The sequence below is a fragment of the Microcaecilia unicolor genome, chromosome 2 (genome assembly GCF_901765095.1).
Source record: "Microcaecilia unicolor chromosome 2, aMicUni1.1, whole genome shotgun sequence".
Classification (NCBI taxonomy): Eukaryota; Metazoa; Chordata; class Amphibia; order Gymnophiona; family Siphonopidae; genus Microcaecilia; species Microcaecilia unicolor.
The window spans coordinates 232975591-232995814 of NC_044032.1; the positions used below are offsets into that span (position 1 = coordinate 232975591).

At 47.3% G+C, this 20224-nt stretch overlaps 1 protein-coding gene across 3 annotated transcripts in view; it reads left to right on the forward strand.

Moving 5' to 3' along the window:
- The window catches only part of ERMP1 (endoplasmic reticulum metallopeptidase 1), a 182226-nt gene that overhangs the window by 97026 nt on the left and 64976 nt on the right, over window positions 1-20224 (forward strand). For all 3 annotated transcript variants that reach the window (XM_030193791.1, XM_030193789.1, XM_030193790.1), the window contains 2 exons: window positions 2839-3013; window positions 14224-14414. In XM_030193791.1, the coding sequence (XP_030049651.1) occupies window positions 2839-3013; window positions 14224-14414 (366 nt within the window). The remainder of the gene's footprint in view (window positions 1-2838; window positions 3014-14223; window positions 14415-20224) is intronic.

Consider the following 20224-nt stretch of genomic DNA (forward strand, 5'->3'; position numbering starts at 1 on the left):
CTCCAGTCCCGGAAGTGGATGAGGAATCAGGCAGAAGGGGGGGCAAGTAAAGTCCAAAGAGCAGAGCTTACAACGATGGCCGAGACAACCAAGGAGGATCAAAGTGTTCCCAGTATGGCAGGAATTTTTCCGCTGCAACAACAGACGGAGGTAGGAGCTTTTTCCTTTGCACAATTACAGATTAAACCTCCTGAAGTCACGTTAGACTGCCTTTGGACTCTAATAGTAGATTTAGGTAAGGCACTAATTCCCCAAGTACAAAAAGTAAAACAAGAAGTTGAAAGGGTGGAAGAACAAGTAAAACAAACGAACATTCAAGTGGAAAAACAAGAGAAAGAAATAAAACAATTACAAGAAGTACAGAAGACTATGTTAAAGGATTTAATAAACTCTAGAAGGAAAATAGAGATTTTGGAAAACTTTACTAGAAGTAATAATTTACGCTTTATAAATTTTCCTTATTTGAAAGAGATATCCCCTAGGGAGATGTTAAAATTATATTTCCAGGAAATTTTCCAAACAAAAGAAGAGAATATTCCCCTGTTTGCACAAGCATTTTATCTCCCTCCCAGGAACCAACAAGTTTTGGAAAATCAATCCCTTGATGTAACAGATTTATTGGAATCTTCTATAACAAACCAAGCAACAGCTGCTACTTTGGTAGCAACAGTTACTTTTTCCTCGGATAAATTTTGGATATTAAAATTATTTTATAAAAATCGTGATAAGACTTTCAAGGGACTTAAGATTAATGTTTATCCTGATGTGTCGAGAGAAACACAAGTGCGCAGGAAAAAATTTCTTCAGAAGAAGCAGGAAACGTTACAAATGGGAGCAACCTTCATTTTAAAATTTCCGTGCAAATGTTTGGTTACCTACCGGTCTGAAAAATTTGTGTTTTATGATCCCTCCCAACTGGAAACATTTATAACATCTAGAAGGACAGTTGGAACAGTTTCACCAACTATAAACAGTGTTTGAAAACAAAAGAATGTCCTAATCACGCCTATCTACCATTTGTGTTTTATTTTCTTTATTTCCTTAAGTTCTTCAACTATTACTTATATTTTGAACTCCTAAATGTGGACTTATATTGGATTTGAGGAAGTAGATGGGTAATAGATTTTGCTTGATATTGTAACCTCACTTACTGATTTTTCTTATCAATTTTGTGTATTTGCGAAATTGAAATATAATAAATAAAATAATTATAATAATGGGTGATTTCAATTACCGGTATCAATATTGGAATAAGTAGAATGTAAATCAACTATTATCAAAAAAAATTCTACCCTATAAACCCCAGTATTGGAGGTGTAAAGTCACAATTCTACATGAATATAATTGTGGAGAAAAAAAAGACTTCAGAAACCATGGAGTTGTCTCTTTAAAGGCAAACCTTTCAAAATCCAGAGAGCTCCTCTTCAATCACTAGTCTTCAGAAAAAAAAAAAAACGCCACGCTTCTGATTCATGAATTACGTGTAAATACACCTTTCACAGTACCTTATGGTAGAGGCTCATTTAAACTGCCTTTCTTCCGGTGAAGTAAACATTAAATCGTTACTTAGCTTGGATAGTAGTGGTGCAGCAAATGCGAATTATTCTCAACAGCATACGTTAATCATAACGCCCAACAGGAGAACCCTGTTTCGCCACTATCGGGCTGTTTCAAGGGCTAAACATTGCATCCATAATTTCTATCCAAAGCTACACACAATCACCCCGATAGCTCAGATTTCTGAGTTCTCCCAATATCTCTCTGACATTGAGGGAATTCTAATTCTAATTAGGTCTTGTATACCACTAAACTCCCCTTTCCAGGGATCAGTGTGGCACTGTCCAAAATACACCCCGGGAGGTGGTTTTATAAAATACAAAATGAACTCTCTAAAATCCACTCACTGAAAAATAACTTATAAAGAGCAATTCAAAAAAGGAAGAAAAAGCCTCAAAGAGCTCAAGATCTAAACAGATTTAAAGAGCTATAAGGATCCAATCGATCTCTTATTTGTTCATCATTGGCAAAAATCTTCTTAAAATTGTTTTAATAGCTTTTCTTAATATTGTTCTCTGTTTATTTTCATCCATATATAGATTATTAATTATCCAACTTTGGTGATGCACAAACAAAAAAGCACGTATCTTAAAAAAGCTTATATGAAGTGCAGGATCAGAGCCAAGCCAACACTCAACAGGCTGGCCATATGCCCCTGGGCCAACAATGGCCAGCGTTTTGCTTAGCTGCTTCAGGGTCCCAGACGGCGGGGTGTCTTAGTCATAGTTATCGTTCGGAGTCTTCCACGACGATCATCATTAGGAAGGTTTTTGCCAATGATGAACAAATAAGAGATCGGATCCTTATAGCTCTTTAAATCTGTTCAGATCTTGAGTTCTTTGAGGCTTTTCCTTCCTTTTTTTGAATTGCTCTTTATAAGTTATTTTTCAGTGAGTGGATTTTAGAGTGAGTTTATTTTGTATTTTATAAAGCCACCTCCCGGGGTGTATTTTGGACAGTGCTCTACAAATCCTTACCTGCTTTACAGGTACAAAGCAATATGCTAAACGTATACCCCTATGTGGGACACCTATGCATGGCTTCCATAAAACTAGGTACTATCTTTTGACATGCCCGTTTCTGCACACATACCCCTGCAAAATTTCCGAAGTTATTTTTCAGTGAATGGATTTTAGAGTGAGTTTATTTTGTGTTATTTAGTCATGATATTTTTTCCTTCCCCTCCCCCAAACCCATCCTCACTCGTAAGCATTATCTGAGAAAATTTGCCTTTTGTTGATTATTGATGTGTACATTTGCTCTGCCTCTTTTAATTTTCAGAATATGAATGCTCACTACCTGGGGGAGCTGTTCTTCGATGTCTCTCTGATTGTTTGGTGTTTTGGTTTGATCATATTTATACAGAAGGGTCTTTGCTCAGCATATTTCATGTCCATATGGGTACTATTTTCTTTACTCACAAAACTGGGCACCCATAGAGAATTTACACAAAAAGGTAAGACTTTTTGATTATAAAAAATAAATTGGTCTTTTCCTTTCTAGTTCAACATTATTTGCTGTGCTACTCCCAAGAGGATGCTGCTACATAAAATGATACATATTCTGCAGTTCTCTTGTCGTAATGAGTGTTCATACACAGTCGAGAACAACTCTAGTCTAAATCTAGGACCAGCTTGAAAAATTTAGTTATTGGGAAGGAATGGTCCCTGTGACAAAACAGTGGGTTTTTAAACCTGTAAACTGTTATTTCTTGAAGTGCTTTTCTCTAGTTTGGCCAGCAGGTGGTGCATGTTTGTTTAAAGCTGTTAGAGTACATAAGTATTGCCATACTGGGACAGACTGAAGGCCATCAAACCCAGAATCCTGTTTCCAACAGTGACCAATCCAGGTCACAAGTACCTGGCAAGATCCCAAAAAAGTACAATACATTTTATGCTGCTTATCCCAGAAAAATGACTGTTCCTTTAGTTTAACACAGAGAAAGTAACCTGCAATGATGTGGCCAGCTACTTTTAAAATTTGCTGTTCTGGGCTCTGATTGGCTCAGGAGCTCAAATTCAGCCAGGATATACTACCTTTTCCCCAGTCTCAGATTGGGAAGGAAGAGAGAAAGATCTCTTCACTGAGACCCTGTGAACAGTTACATTCTATAACTTGTGAGCAGCTATATTTCCTGTACTCCTCAGGTACTATTCAGGTAGTGAACAAATGTTTAGATAGTTTTATAATTGATCCATATTTAGTTATCTGTTATGTGCTGTTTTTGTTCCATCTGTTTTTATGGTTCACTGGTCAATATTTTTATCATGATAAAACATTTTTAGTTTATTGCCTCTGCTTGTCTGGTCTGACTAAGAATCCTGGTGGTTTGTGTTTTGGGTCCGAGTACTTTCTAGGAATTGTGGGGCCACTGGGAGTGTGGTCCCAGTAACCCAGAAATCACTGGGGAATACCTTGAGAGACTCACCTAGAGGTAGTTGGGACCCAGTCGGTGGTAGGAGAGTGCTAATGCAGAGCACATGCTTAGGTGCAGGCAGACCTGATCTGTGCTGGGGATAGACCCTCAGGGTTAGCCCCAGGCAGGTGGCTAGGTTTTTTGTGATGTCCTCCTTCCTCCTCTCCTTCTTGACTGGCCTAAGGTGACTAGCACAACATATTTCCCTCATACTGGCTGCTATTACCATTCAGTGGCGTAGCTAGGTGGGATGCCAGGGGAGCAACCTGTCCCCCAAACAGATTTCAGACAGCGGCACCAGTACCTATTTTTCAGGCAGTCTGTCGCACCTTCGCAGTTCGCTTGCGCCTCTCCAATCCCCCTGGCATCGCAACCGGGTGACGTTTCTGCTACCACTGCATTTCAAAGCTATGTGGTTTTCAAAAGCTGCAGTAGTAGATTGTAGCCAGTTGTACTGCTCTTCTGATAGTCATCCTCCTTAGCCCCTGATCTTGATTAGAACACCATTCTTGACATCCAGAGGTGACCGGTTCAAATCCCCCTGCTGCTCCTTGTGATCTTGGGCAAGTCACTTAACCCTCCATTGCCTCAGGTACAAAATTAGATTGTGAGCCCTTCAGGAACAGAAAAATACCCAGTGTACCTGAATAACTCACCTTGAGCTACTACTGAAAAAGGTGTGAGCAAAATAGTGCTGCCAAATAGTGCATCCAAAAAGGCAGCAGGTCTAGATCCATAGATACTTGCTAGATACCGCCCTGTGGCTAGCATACTGATCTTCATTAAACTAATCGAAACACATTGTTAGCAAGCAACTCTTGGAATATCTTGGCGACCACCCTTGCTTACTTCCCTATTCAGTTGGCTTCAGGAGTGCCCACAGCACAGAAACTCTTCTGTTGATTTTGACCTCCCATGTGAGATCAGTTATTGGTAGGTAAGCAAACTGTACTACTGCAGTTTGACATATCCTCTACCTTTGATGCAGTAGACCATGACTTTCTATTAGATAAACTGAGCTAGATCGGTCTGTCGGGGTCCAGTACTTTACTGATTCCATGATTTTTTTTGGTTGACAGAAGCTACTGCATCTTCAAAAACGAACTTGCCACAATTTTGGAAACCACCTTGCAGTGTGCCACAAAGCACCCCACTCTCTCCAATCCTTTTCAGTGTATTCATGTCATCTCTCAAACAGCCTGCTGAAGGATGAACTTTTACTATTGTATGTAGATGACATCTTCTTTATGTTAATACTAGTTCTCTTTGACCTGACGGAAACCATCACTAGACTATCCCCACTGTATAGACTGAATTCAAAACTGGGCCAACGAGAACATGCTAAACCTGAATATAAATAAGACCAAACTCTTATGGTTCTATAGTCCACATGATTCTACTCCTAACATGGTAACCGTATCCCCTGGAGAAACAATCTAGGGTACTAGGAGTGATCCTAGACTCCTCCCTGACCTTGAACCACAAATCAACCAACTGTGGTAAAAAACATTTTACAAACTTAAACAGTTACAACTGATCTGATCATACTTTAATCAGTCATTCTTTACATTACTTGTCCAAATGTTAGTCTTATCTCACACTGACTATTGTAATACACTATATACAGGACTCTCAAGTAAATTGATGTCCAAGCTCCAACTCATCCAAAACATATTTGCCCACCCGATTTTTGACTGAAAAAATGTTAATCACCCTGCTTGAAATTTCTACAGTGGCTTCCCACTCCGAAGAGAATCAAATTTAAAGCTATCTGCCTACTATTCCAAGTTGTATATGAACTTACCTTGGAGACACTAACTATCACCTTCAAAGATTTGTTATTTGGACACTGCATGATTGCAACAATCCCTGATAACTCTGCGCACCAAGTACCAAGAATATTTTGACACCCTATTTTCTTTTATAATTATCCCATTCTGGAATTCCCTACCCACCACAAGCCTCAGATCTAATTATCTTACTTTTAGAAAGAAACTGAAAACTTTCCTGAATGAAGTCCCTATGTAAAACTGTTAATATCTCCATGATGGATAATGACAGAAAGTGCTCGTAAACTAGTCTTAATTCAATGGATAATGAATCTCTGACATGTATGAAAATGTTTGTAAAATTCTCATAACCCATGAATCTATACTGACTTTTTGTAATTCTAAGCAAATTGCTCACTAAACTGTGGCGAACCCTTTCAGGGGATACAGTGTTCTCCGAGGACAAGCAGGCTGCTTGTTCTCACGACTGGGTGACGTCCGCGGCAGCCCCCACCAACCGGAAAGAAGCTTCGCGGGACGGTCGGCACGCAGGGCACGCCCACCGCGCATGCGCGGCCGTCTTCCCGCCCGTGCGCGACCGCTCCCGCCAGTTCCTTTTTTTTCCGCGCCTGGAGAGAGTCGTGCCTTGCCGCTCTCTCTGTTCAGCCGCCGGATTGTTCGATCGCGTGTACGCTGATCGTGCTTTTTTCTACTTTTTACTAACGGTTTTCGTTACCGCCCGGTTTCTTTTTACCAAAAAAAAAAAAAAGAAAAAAAGAAACCCTGCACGTGTGGGGCACGCGCTCCCTTTTTTCCCTCGCTTCCAGCGGGGCCGCCGCGTTGCGGCCTAGTGGCCGCACGGTCGTTTTGCTTTTTCGTGGTGTGATTTCAGCCACCATTGACGACTTTGACTTCGCCGACGCGATTTTTCCGTTGATGTCCTCGAAGGTCCCGAGTGTATTTAAAAAGTGTGGTCGCTGCGGCCGGCCGATCTCGCAGACCGACACCCACGCTTGGTGCCTCCAGTGCCTCGGGCCAGAGCACAATCTCAAGTCGTGTGCTTTGTGTCTCGGTCTCCGGAAACGGACTCAGGTTGCGAGGCAAGTTCTACGGGACCGTCTTTTTGGAACTTGCGCCGGCCCCTCGACGTCGACCTCGAAGGCATCGGTATCGACGCCCGGTCCTTCGGTACCGGTATCGATGCCCGAGACATCGGCACCGATGGCAGCGACCCCAGGAGAACAGGTCCCGTCGGCCCGCCGGTCCTCCGGTGAGAGTGGGGGTGAGAGGCCGCGTGGGCAGTCGGCCCCGGTCACTCCCTCAGCTCGTGGGCCACGGGACCGAACCCTGTCTGACCCGGTACCTCGAGACCGAGGGGGATCGACCTCCTCCTCCTCCATGCCCTCCGGCGCCGGTGACGGGCATCGGAAAAAAGACAAGAAGCGTCGTCACCGGTCGCCCTCGGTGCAGCCCGATGTCGCAGAGGAGGCGACGCCGAAGCGTCACCGTCGAGAGGAGCGGTCTCCGTCGGTTGTGGAGGTACCGACGCGTCGGGGTTCCGGCACCTCGGTGCCGTCTCCTGGCTCCCAGCAGCTTCTGGCACCGACACCCCTACCGGCCCCACCGCCTTTCCCGGCAGCGGGCCTGGACGAGTGCCTCAGAGCCATCCTTCCGGGGATCCTGGAAGGGCTGATGCGCCAGGCACCCTCGGCGCCGATGACTGTGGCGCCGGCGAGCTCTAGCCCGGCGCCGGGGCCGTCGACACCGCCGCCGCTTGCGGTGCCGGTCTCGACCGCCACGCAGGTGGAGTCCCCGTCGACGTCGATGGAGGGAGCTCCGTCCCCGCCGGCGCGGGAGTCCACCGCTCGACGACACCGAGACCCTGGTGCCTCGACGTCGAGCCGGGCCCGGTTCAGGACTCAGCTACATGAGCTTATGTCCGACACCGAGGATGAGGACTCGTGGGGGGAAGAGGAGGACCCTAGATATTTCTCCTCAGAGGAGTCTACGGGCCTTCCCTCGGACCCCACGCCTTCACCGGAGAGGAAACTCTCACCTCCCGAGAGTCTCTCTTTTGCCTCCTTTGTGCGGGATATGTCTATCAGCATTCCCTTCCCCGTGGTCTCTGTGGAAGAGCCGAGGGCCGAGATGCTCGAGGTCCTCGACTATCCATCACCACCTAGAGAGTCCTCCACGGTGCCGCTGCACAATGTCCTAAAGGAGACGCTGCTTCGGAACTGGGTGCGACCATTAACTAACCCCACCATTCCCAAGAAAGCAGAGTCCCAGTACAGGATCCACTCTGACCCAGAGCTAATGCGGCCACAATTGCCCCATGACTCGGCGGTCGTGGATTCTGCTCTCAAGAGGGCACGGAGTTCGAGGGATACCGCCTCGGCGCCCCCGGGGCGGGAGTCTCGCACTCTGGACTCGTTTGGGAGGAAGGCCTACCAATCCTCCATGCTCGTGACCCGCATCCAATCATACCTGCTCTATATGAGCATTCACATGCGGACCTATGTGCAACAACTGGCGGACCTGGTCGAGAAGCTCCCGCCGGAGCAGTCCAGGCCTTATCAGGAGGTGGTCAGGCAGCTGAAGGCGTGCAGAAAGTTCCTGTCCAGGGGTATTTATGACACCTGTGACGTGGCATCTCGTGCTGCGGCCCAAGGTATAGTGATGCGCAGGCTCTCATGGCTGCGCGCCTCTGACCTGGACAACCGCACCCAGCAGAGACTGGCCGACGTCCCTTGCCGGGGGGATAACATTTTTGGTAAGAAGGTCGAGCAGATGGTGGACCAACTGCATCAGCGGGAAACCGCTCTCGACAAGCTCTCCCACCGGGCGCCTTCAGCATCCACCTCCACAGGTGGACGTTTTTCCCGGGCCCGGCAGGCTGCACCCTATTCTTTTGCGAAGCGTAGGTACAACCAGCCGGCCCGAAGGCCTCGTCAGGCACAGGGACAGCCCCAGCGCGCTCGTTCTCGTCAACAGCGTGCGCCTAAGCAGCCCCCGGCGCCTCCACAGCAAAAGCCGGGGACGGGCTTTTGACTGGATCCATGGGAACATAGCCGCCCTACAAGTGTCCGTACCGGACGATCTGCCGGTCGGAGGGAGGTTAAAATTTTTTCACCAAAGGTGGCCTCTCATAACCTCCGACCAGTGGGTTCTCCAAATAGTGCGGTGCGGATACGCCCTGAATTTGGCCTCCCTGCCTCCAAATTGCCCTCCGGGAGCTCAGTCTTTCAGCTCCCGCCACAAGCAGGTACTTGCAGAGGAACTCTCCGCCCTTCTCAGCGCCAATGCGGTCGAGCCCGTACCACCCGGGCAGGAAGGGCAGGGATTCTATTCCAGGTACTTCCTTGTGGAAAAGAAAACAGGGGGGATGCGTCCCATCCTAGACCTGAGAGGCCTGAACAAATTCCTGGTCAAAGAAAAGTTCAGGATACTTTCCTTGGGCACCCTTCTGCCAATGATTCAGGAAAACGATTGGCTATGTTCCCTGGATTTAAAAGACGCCTATACTCACATACCGATACTGCCAGCTCACAGACAGTATCTCAGATTCCGCCTGGGCGCACGGCACTTTCAGTATTGTGTGCTGCCCTTTGGGCTCGCCTCTGCCCCACGAGTGTTTACCAAGTGCCTCGTGGTGGTAGCGGCCTACCTACGCAAGCTGGGAGTGCACGTGTTCCCATATCTCGACGATTGGCTGGTCAAGAACACCTCGGAGGCAGGAGCCCTCCGGTCCATGCAGTGCACTATTCAACTTCTGGAGCTGCTGGGGTTTGTGATAAATTACCCAAAGTCCCATCTCCAGCCAACCCAGTCTCTGGAATTCATAGGAGCTCTGCTGAATACCCAGACGGCTCAGGCCTACCTTCCCGAAGCGAGGGCCACCAATCTCCTGGCCCTGGCTTCGCAGACCAGAGCGTCTCAGCGGATCACAGCTCGGCAGATGTTGAGACTTCTGGGTCATATGGCCTCCACAGTTCATGTGACTCCCATGGCTCGTCTTCACATGAGATCTGCTCAATGGACCCTAGCTTCCCAGTGGTTCCAAGCCACCGGGAATCTAGAAGATGTCATCCGCCTCTCCACCAGTTGCCGCACTTCACTGCTCTGGTGGACCATCCGGACCAATTTGACCCTGGGACGTCCATTCCAAATTCCACAGCCCACGAAAGTGCTGACGACGGATGCATCTCGCCTGGGGTGGGGAGCTCATGTCGATGGGCTTCACACCCAGGGTCTGTGGTCCCTCCAGGAAAAGGATCTGCAGATCAACCTCCTGGAGCTCCGAGCGATCTGGAACGCACTGAAGGCTTTCAGAGATCGGCTGTCCTGCCAAATTATCCAAATTCGGACAGACAATCAGGTTGCAATGTATTACGTCAACAAGCAGGGGGGCACCGGATCTCGCCCCCTGTGTCAGGAAGCCGTCGGGCTGTGGCGTTGGGCGTGCCGGTTTGGCATGCTCCTCCAAGCCACGTACCTGGCAGGCGTAAACAACAGTCTGGCCGACAGACTGAGCAGAGTCATGCAACCGCACGAGTGGTCGCTCCATGCCAGAGTGGTACGCAAGATCTTCCGAGAGTGGGGCACTCCCTCGGTGGACCTTTTCGCCTCTCAGACCAATCACAAGCTGCCTCTGTTTTGTTCCAGACTTCAGGCACACGGCAGACTAGCGTCGGATGCCTTTCTCCTCCATTGGGGGACCGGCCTCCTGTATGCTTATCCTCCCATACCTTTGGTGGGGAAGACCTTACTGAAGCTCAAGCAAGACCGCGGCACCATGATTCTGATAGCGCCCTTTTGGCCCCATCAGATCTGGTTCCCTCTTCTTCTGGAGTTATCCTCCGAAGAACCGTGGAGATTGGAGTGTTTTCCGACTCTCATCTCGCAGAACGACGGAGCGTTGCTGCACCCCAACCTTCCATCCCTGGCTCTCACGGCCTGGATGTTGAGGGCGTAGACTTCGCTGCGTTGGGCCTGCCTGAGGGTGTCTCCCGGGTCTTGCTTGCCTCTAGGAAGGATTCCACTAAAAAGAGTTACTTTTTCAAGTGGAGGAGGTTTGTCGTGTGGTGTGAGAGCAAGGCCCTAGAACCTCGTTCTTGCCCTGCACAGAACCTGCTTGAATACCTTCTGCACTTATCAGAGTCTGGCCTCAAGACCAACTCAGTAAGGAATCACCTTAGTGCGATTAGTGCTTACCATTATCGTGTGGAAGGTAAAGCCATCTCTGGACAGCCTTTAGTCGTTCGATTCATGAGAGGCTTGCTTTTGTCAAAGCCCCCTATCAAGCCTCCTACTGTGTCATGGGATCTCAACGTCGTCCTCACCCAGCTGATGAAACCTCCTTTTGAGCCACTGAATACCTGCCATCTGAAGTACTTGACCTGGAAGGTCATTTTCTTGGTGGCAGTTACTTCCGCTCGTAGGGTCAGTGAGCTTCAAGCCCTAGTAGCTCATGCTCCATATACCAAATTTCATCACAACAGAGTAGTGCTCCGCACCCACCCAAAGTTCCTGCCGAAGGTGGTGTCGGAGTTCCATCTTAACCAGTCAATTGTCTTGCCAACATTCTTCCCCAGGCCGCATACCCGCCCTGCTGAACGTCAGTTGCACACATTGGACTGCAAGAGAGCATTGGCCTTCTACTTGGAGCGGACACAGCCCAACAGACAGTCCGCCCAATTGTTTATTTCTTTCGACCCTAACAGGCTAGGGGTCGCTGTCGGGAAACGCACCATCTCCAATTGGCTAGCAGATTGCATTTCCTTCACTTACGCCCAGGCTGGGCTGGCTCTTGAGGGTCATGTCACGGCTCATAGTGTTAGAGCCATGGCAGCGTCAGTGGCCCACCTGAAGTCAGCCACTATTGAAGAAATTTGCAAAGCTGCGACGTGGTCATCTGTCCACACATTCACATCTCATTACTGCCTCCAGCAGGATACCCGACGCGACAGTCGGTTCGGGCAGTCGGTGCTGCAGAATCTGTTTGGGGTGTAAATCCAACTCCACCCTCCAGGACCCGAATTTATTCTGGTCAGGCTGCACTCTCAGTTAGTTGTTCTTCGTAGGTCAATTTCTGTTGTACCCTCGCCGTTGCGAGGTTCAATTGACCTGGGTTATTGTTTTGAGTGAGCCTGAGAGCTAGGGATACCCCAGTCGTGAGAACAAGCAGCCTGCTTGTCCTCGGAGAAAGTGAATGATACATACCTGTAGCAGGTGTTCTCCGAGGACAGCAGGCTGATTGTTCTCACCTACCCTCCCTCCTCCCCTTTGGAGTTGTGTGTTTCATCTTTTGCTAGTCATTCAACTGGCGGGAGCGGTCGCGCACGGGCGGGAAGACGGCCGCGCATGCGCGGTGGGCGTGCCCTGCGTGCCGACCGTCCCGCGAAGCTTCTTTCCGGTTGGTGGGGGCTGCCGCGGACGTCACCCAGTCGTGAGAACAATCAGCCTGCTGTCCTCGGAGAACACCTGCTACAGGTATGTATCATTCACTGTATATAAACACTAAATTGATATTGATCTCTTCAACCTAAAGGAGTCAACTGTATTTTAAGTGAAAATAATCAGCTGTATTTCAAAGATGCAGAAATCACCTGTATTGAGTGGTAGAAGTTAGCTGTGTTTCAGAATTGCAGGATTCACCGCTATTTTAGAGCTGAATAAGGGAGCTTCGTCTGTGGCCTGAAGAAATCAGATATACTTCAATCTCTTCAATTCAGTTGTTTCTTTAAACTGAATGATTAAGATGTATTTCAGGCTGAGCAAATGATCAGCTGTGTTAAAAAAAAAAGCTAGCTTAAACTTTAAAATACAAGTGAAGTTAGCTATTTCAGTGTGCTGAGGGAGTCACCTATATTTCAAAGAGGAAGAAGCCAGCTGTATTTTATAATTGAAGAAGTTATCTCCTTTTCCATCCTGATAGGCAATATTTCAGGTTAAAGATTACAGCTGTGTTTGTTTTATGAAGTATGCTATATTGTAACTCTGAAGAGCTCAGCTGTATTTTGAAGCTGCAGAGCGCAGATCTTGGGCAAGGAACGAGCCCTCTATTTTCCAATAAAAATGGGTTCAATGCTGTTGTGAAGTTGGAAAAAGTCAGCTGTATGGCATATAACCATAGAAGTCTGCTGCATTTTGTAAGTCTGATGTGCTCTCAGATTGAGAGCTCAGCTTTATAATATAGTCAATTTAAGTTATTTCAGCTGGACAAAATAGCTATATTTCAAGATTTAGGAAGCCTGCTGTATTACAAGTCTGGGGATCTCAGCCCTCTTATACAGACAGTGGCATTGCCTGCCCCTCTTTTTTTTTTTTTTTTTTTTTTTCACCACAGCTGACTGAATGCCACACCTATACCAGTAATGAGCTAAGATTAAAGGTGTAGTGCCTGTCCTATGCTTTAAACTCTGTGACCTGCATAGGTGTAGCTTGCCTGCTTACTTAGGAAGGGCAAAGGTAAAGAAATCATATTTATTTATTTATTTATTTGTTGCATTTGTATCCCACATTTTTCCACCTGTTTGCAGGCTCAATGTGGCTTACATTATGCTGTAATGGCGAACGCCATTTCCGGAGGTGAAATGCAAAATAGTATTACATTGAAAGTTCATGAATGTTGAAATAAATTATAAAGTAAGTTAGATAAACAGTTCATTTCAGTCGTGAGAGATAAGGGGGTAGTGCATTAACGTTCATTAGTGACAAATTGATTGAAGCAAACAGGTATAGAGAGTTCGATTTTGTCTGGTTCTAGTAGAGTTTTGATGTCAGGTCATTTATGAAGGATCATTATGGTAAGTCTTTTTGAACAGGTTGGTCTTTAGTAATTTCAGGAAGGCTGCTAGGTCGTGCGTTTTTTTATGGCATTTGGTAGTGCATTCCATAGTTGCATGCTGATGTAGGAGAAGCTAGATGCATATATTGATTTATATTTAAGTCCTTTGCAACTGGGGTAGTGGAGGTTCAAGAATGTGCGTGATGATCTTTTTGTGTTCCTGGTTGGTAAATCTATGAGGTCTGACATATATACCAGGGCCTCGCCATGAATGATTTTATGAACCAGAGTACAGATTTTGAGTGTAATTCATTCTTTTAGTGGGAGCCAGTGTAGTTTTTCTCTTAGGGGTTTGGCGCTTTCGTATTTCGCTTTTCCAAATATGAGTCTGGCTGCAGTGTTTTGGGCAGTTTGGAGTTTCTTAATGATTTGTTCTTTGCATCGGCGTAAATGGCATTACAGTAATCCAATCCATTACATTAATCCAATATTAGTAGTGGGAGCATGGAAATCAATTCAGCATTAACACCTATAACATTGTAGGGGGGGAGGGGGAGAAGGGAGAGTGTGCTTTCCCTCTATGCTCACTGCAATCTATGCCTGTGCTGGTCTGACACATGCTAATTTCATATAAAACTTTGTATTGGAGTTCACAAACCCTAAGGATGTTTTTATATATTTTTTCCTTTTAGGTGCCACAGTGAGATTTGTCCTGATAAACCTACTGGGAATGTTTGTACCGTACCTCCACACATTATACCTAGAGTGGGCAGTTTTTGAGATGTTCCCTCCTATTCTGGGCCGCAGTGGTTCTGAGATCCCCCCTGATGTAGTGCTGGCCTCCATAATCGTAGGCTGTACCATGGTCCTCTCAACCTCTTTTGTAAGTCGGGATTTATTTTCATTACTATGCATATTAACATGCTGATACTGTATTTGATATGGTACAGTGCATTCTCTGAGGGCACTCAGGATGTCCAGTCATAAATACAGGTGATGCTTTTTCACAACACTGAGAGCATATCTCCTAAAGTCTTCTGGAAAAGGTTCTCACAAACCTGCAGTTTCTTTTGTAATCGCAGTCCTAGTTAGGCCCCCTCCATTACCCAGTCTATATTTTTGCCTGGAGCAGCATATGGACACAACTCTGTATTGGTATCCCTTTTTCCACTGTTGACTTTTTTTTTTTTGAGAGATGGACCATCTTCAGTCATTTTTTGACTCTCCTGTCCACTGAGTTCGATTCCCACTTGAGGCACAGGCAGCTCCTTGTGACTCTGGGCAAGTCACAACCCTCCATTGCCCAATGTAAGCCGCATTGAGCCTGCCATGAGTGGGAAATCGCAGGGTACAAATGTAACAAAAAAAAAAAAACTAGTCTCTTAAACAGCATGCAAAAGTTTGTATTTTTTTTTTTTTAGGTGCAGCTGCTGATCCCCAAGAGTTGTTTTAATGGAACCAGCTTCACTGGCCTTAAGATCATTTTTCTGAGAAAAATTTGGTTGATTTTTCTGGAAAGATTTGCTCACTCTGGCTATGAAGTCCAGCAGCTCAATATTGCCCTTGTTTAAACCACAAGATGCCCACAGATATCACAAAGTTTGCTTATGCCAGTGATTCCCATCTCTTTCTCAAGGAACCCTTATTCGGTCGGGATTTCAGGATAGCCCCAATGGATATACATGAGAGATCTGTATGCACGAAAATATGTCCTGAACACCTGACTGGCTGGAGGTCTCCCAGGACGGAGTTGGGAACCTCTGGCCTATGCTATTTAAGGCTAGAACTTGTCATCTCCTAGATGTGACATTGACAGAAAAAAATGCCACCCAAGCATATCAAGCACCGGAGATTTAAAATGATGCCATTCAAAGGCTGAAACATAGGCCCAGCAGTCAGGAACCTTCCTGCCAATCCCACTTGGCATCTGAAGAGAATGTCTGCTGAGCTCTTATGTTCCACTATATCCTCTACAGTTCAAATGGATTACAAAACAAGAAGCTGGAATATTACTGGGAAGCTAAACAAAGATGATCTAGTCTAATTCTGAAAGCGCATCTTTTTAAGATTCATGTATTTTTTGGAATGTAAGAAACTGTAATAGTTTGAATTTGTTGGGCAAGATATTTCATATTTGAGAGGCTTGACAGTCAAATCTATAAGAAAAGATAACTCTTAATATCAAACCTTTAGGATTAGGGAACTGTAAAGTAGGCAAATTACATAATGCCGTAGATCTTACTTTGGAAGGAGAACCAATTAAAGTAGTCGTTTAAAAGAGGGCAACCATAAAGAATTTTAAATTTCAACGTTCACAATTTAATCTGAATCCTAGCTTCTACCGGTAACCAGCATAAACTTTACAATGGCATAACTGTGTCTTATGAGCAGAGAAAATCAATCTTGTAGCAATGTTCTGAATAGTTTGTAGCTTTTTTAATAAGACAGGGGCAACCAATACATATATATCATGTTGCAATAATCCAACTGAGCATAAATGAAACTTTGGACAGCTATTCTGAAGGTTGATAATTCTAGATAGCCTCTTTTTCTTAATTGTCTCGATATCGTAAGACTTTTTTAACCACAGTTTTTATATGTTCTGGTGACGAGTATTAGAATTCCTTTGATCTGAGCTCTCACCTGAAGAAAGTTGCACTGAAAGGTTCTGTGCCGTTTAGTGCTCAGCTCTCTGCAGACAAATTTTTGAACTTGCTTGCACCCTCCCAAGCATAGGCGGTCGGTGGCCCAACTGTTTGGGGAGGCTAAAGGGGGTGGGTTAGGGGTGGGGCCAGGGGCGGAGCTTACATCCATAATTGTCTAACACAGAAAAAGTAAAAATAAAAGTTACAATTAATACCTTTTATTAAATGTAGATATTAGATATGTATCATATGTCAAAGAATAAAGTGGTTGCTCAAAGCATATACTAACCACAATCGCTCAACTGCAAAACATCAAGGTCAGGTATACATATAAAGTAGCGCATATGAGTTTATCTTGTTGGGCAGACTCGATGAAACGTACAGGTCTTTTTCTGCCATCACCTACTATGTATGTTATGTTACTGTGCACAAATTTGTGCAAAAACACACTCAACCTTACTGTAACATAAATATTACACTGGGCAGACCCTAATACACCAATATACCACCCATACGGAAAATGCAGACCATCAACATGTATGTTTACCTGCAAATATATGCAAGAGAAATGAAGGGTTGTAAGGCATTTTTTTGTGGATATCATGAAACCCTCTGTCTAGGGCATATTCCAAGACCTGCTTGAGAACCACTGCTATAGAAATAAAGTTGGTATTTCCTCTGTAATTTTAAATAATTACTTTGACTTCCGTGAACTTGGGAATGCTTTCAAACATATATATTTGGACATCCTGAACTTAATATTTGACTTGGACATGGCTAAGAGGCTAAGACTGCAACAAGGTCTGGAAAAAGAACAAATCCTTTACAAAGAGCAATGTCTATGCTGAATCATTATTTGTATGAACCTAAAGCAGGGTTCAGGGACACATTGTGAAATGCTCACAAGTCCATTCCCAGAGAAGGCAATCCAAGGAAGAGAGAATAACTGAGTAGCTAACATTTTCTCAACACGTTTCACTCAGTTCTTTCATGCAGTGACCTCGTTGCATAAAATCCAGACCAAACCTCTGCAGGAACCCCACAAAGTGTGAAAAAAAAAAAAAACCAGAACAAAAAAGAGAAATTCATTGTGTGTGCCATCACCCAGGCCATTATCTGCTGCTGCCCACCCCCCAAATGCAGGGCTGCCTGGCACTGCAGCCAAGCAGCTCTGGGAAGTTTCCTCGCTCCGATCCTTCCCGCCCTCAGCTGAGCTTCCCTATGACAGCCCTCCTCTCTCCCCCCCCCCTTCCCCGGCACGTGTTTACCTGTTTTACTTTTAGTGGCAGCGAGTGGCGACGGCAGTGATGAAAAGAAAGCACTGTGGGCTCCTCCAGCTTCTCCTTTTCCTTCCCTCAAACGTGTCCCGCCTTCTGCGATGATGTATTCCTGTTTCTGCGAGGGCTGGACTTGAAGTAATCAGTCATTGTCCTCTGTACACTCTTGTGTCTGTGCGTTCCATAGACTATGTCTGCCAGACTGTAAAAACTGTCATAGCACTGACATCCAGGGGCCTCCAGATAGGCCCGCACGGTGTTGAGACTCTCCAGCGCTCTTGCAAAAGTGACAGGAGGTTGTTGAATTTCGTCAGCATGTGCCTCGCTGCTCATTTCATCATCAGCCGTTGCCTGCGTGTAGGCGCATATCTCGACATCAGTGCTGTCGTCATTTGTTTGTAGATCGTAATCAACAGCTACGTAGTGATGAAACTCCTCTTCAGTAACACCAGCTGGAATGTCAATAGGCTGTTTGTTGTACGCGTTTGCAACAGCTGCATCTGTTTCTTCCCTCTCCACATCCCTAACAAATCTTGCCCGCTTGTAGCAGTTCACAATGGTTGCCTGTGTAACATGATTCCGGGTATATGTAGGGAATCCAACAGTGATAGATTACGAGCCAGTTCAACAGTATGTTTATCCTTCCCAGTCTTGTCATCCATAACGCTCATCAGACGACGTAGCACAAGAGCCCGATAATGTTGTTTGAAATTGGCTATTCTCCGAGGACAAGCCAGGCTGCTTGTTCTCACTGATGGGTGACGTCCACGGCAGCCCCTCCAATCGGAATCTTCACTAGCAAAGTCCTTTGCTAGCTCTCGCGCGCCCGCGCGCACCGCGCATGCGTGGCCGTCTTCCCGCCCGAAACCGGCTCGAGCCGGCCAGCCTTCTTTCGTCCGCACTCGGTACGGCTGTGTTTTTCGCCGTGTCAAGCGCCGGAGAGTCGACCTCGCGCGTCCTTTGTCTAATCGACGTGTTTTTTCTTCGGAAAATATTTGATTTTGTTCGGGAAGTGCTCCGCAAAACCCCTTGGGTTTCGTTTGCCCCTACCCGTATTTCCAGTCTTTGCCCCGGTAAGTTTTCTTTCGTCGTCGGGGTAGGCCTCTTTTCGGCCTCGGTCGAGATTTTTCTCCCTCAAAGTTTTTGGTGCTCATTTTCGTCATTTCGGATTTTGATTTCGCCGGCGTGATTTTTCCGCCCATGACATCGAAGCCTTCCAGCGGCTTCAAGAAGTGCACCCAGTGCGCCCGGGTTATCTCGCTCACTGACAGGCACGCGTCGTGTCTTCAGTGTCTGGGGGCCGAGCACCGCCCTCAGGCCTGTAGTCTGTGTTCCCTTTTGCAAAGGCGGACTCAGGTAGCGAGATTGGCCCAGTGGAACGTTTTGTTCTCGGGCTCTTCGTCGGCATCGGCACCGGGGGTATCGTGTGCATCGACGTCTTCAGCGTCCAGAGCTTCATCCTCGGCTGCCAGTGCATCGAGGCATCGGCCCTCTGCATCGGCGCCGAGACATCGGATAGCTGCATCGACGTCGGTGGTACCGGTACCTCGTCTGCTGATGTCGTCGGACGGTGGTGCATCGTCAGGAGTGCAGGTGAGGGCTGTCCATTCCCCTGCTGGTGGCGGTGAGCCTTCGGGTGGGTCTCCCCCTACCCTGAGGGCTCCTGCGGTACAGCCCCCCCGAGACCGACCTCCTTCGGCCTCGGCCCCGAGGAAGTGACGGCTGGATTCTACGTCCTCCTCGTCGGTACCGGGAAGCTCCGGTGACATGCTTCGTTCCAAGAAATCGAAGAAGCATCGTCACCGGTCCCCTTCCCGTGTCGGTACCGAGAGCTCTGGGTCGCCGAGGGAGTCGGCACCCAGCAGGCATCGGCACCGAGAGGACCGCTCACCCTCTGTTCAGGAGGTGTCGATGCTCTCCACTCTGGACAGCCCGGAACAGCCTCCTCGCCCGGAACAGGTTCTGACGTCGACGCCTGCATCGACCTCCATGCCTTTCTCTGCAGCCGCTCTGAACGAGAGCCTCCGGGCCGTTCTCCCAGAGATTCTGGGGGAGCTGTTGTGCCCTACCCCTCCGGTACCGGCGGTGCTTGCGCCTCCGGTACCGTCGAGCGTGGCGCCGGCTGGCCCATCGCCCGAGGTGAGGTCTCCGGCGCCGGTACCGCGTGCGGTGCCGGCTGCCGTCGCTTCCCAGGAAGGCTCCCCGACTACGTCGGCGGAGGGAGCTTCGCTGATGCGGGCGAGGGAGTCTACCTCTCGACGCCCCCATCGTGGACGTGGCTCCACGGAGTCGAGTCGGGCACGGTTGCAGACACAGGTCTGTGAACTTGTGTCTGACACCGAGGGTGAGGCCTCGTGGGAGGAGGAAGAAGACCCCAGATATTTCTCTGACGAGGAGTCTGAGGGTCTTCCTTCCGATCCTACTCCCTCTCCCGAAAGGCAGCTTTCTCCTCCTGAGAGTCTGTCTTTCGCTTCCTTTGTCCGGGAGATGTCTACGGCCATCCCCTTCCCGGTGGTTGTGGAGGACGAGCCCAGGGCTGAAATGTTTGAGCTCCTGGACTATCCTTCTCCACCTAAGGAAGCGTCCACTGTTCCCTTGCACCATGTCCTGAAAAAGACATTGCTTGCGAACTGGACAAAACCATTAACTAATCCCCACATCCCCAAGAAGATCGAGTCCTAGTACCGGATCCATGGGGACCCAGATCTGATGCGCACTCAGTTGCCTCATGATTCTGGAGTTGTGGATCTGGCCCTAAAGAAGGCTAAGAG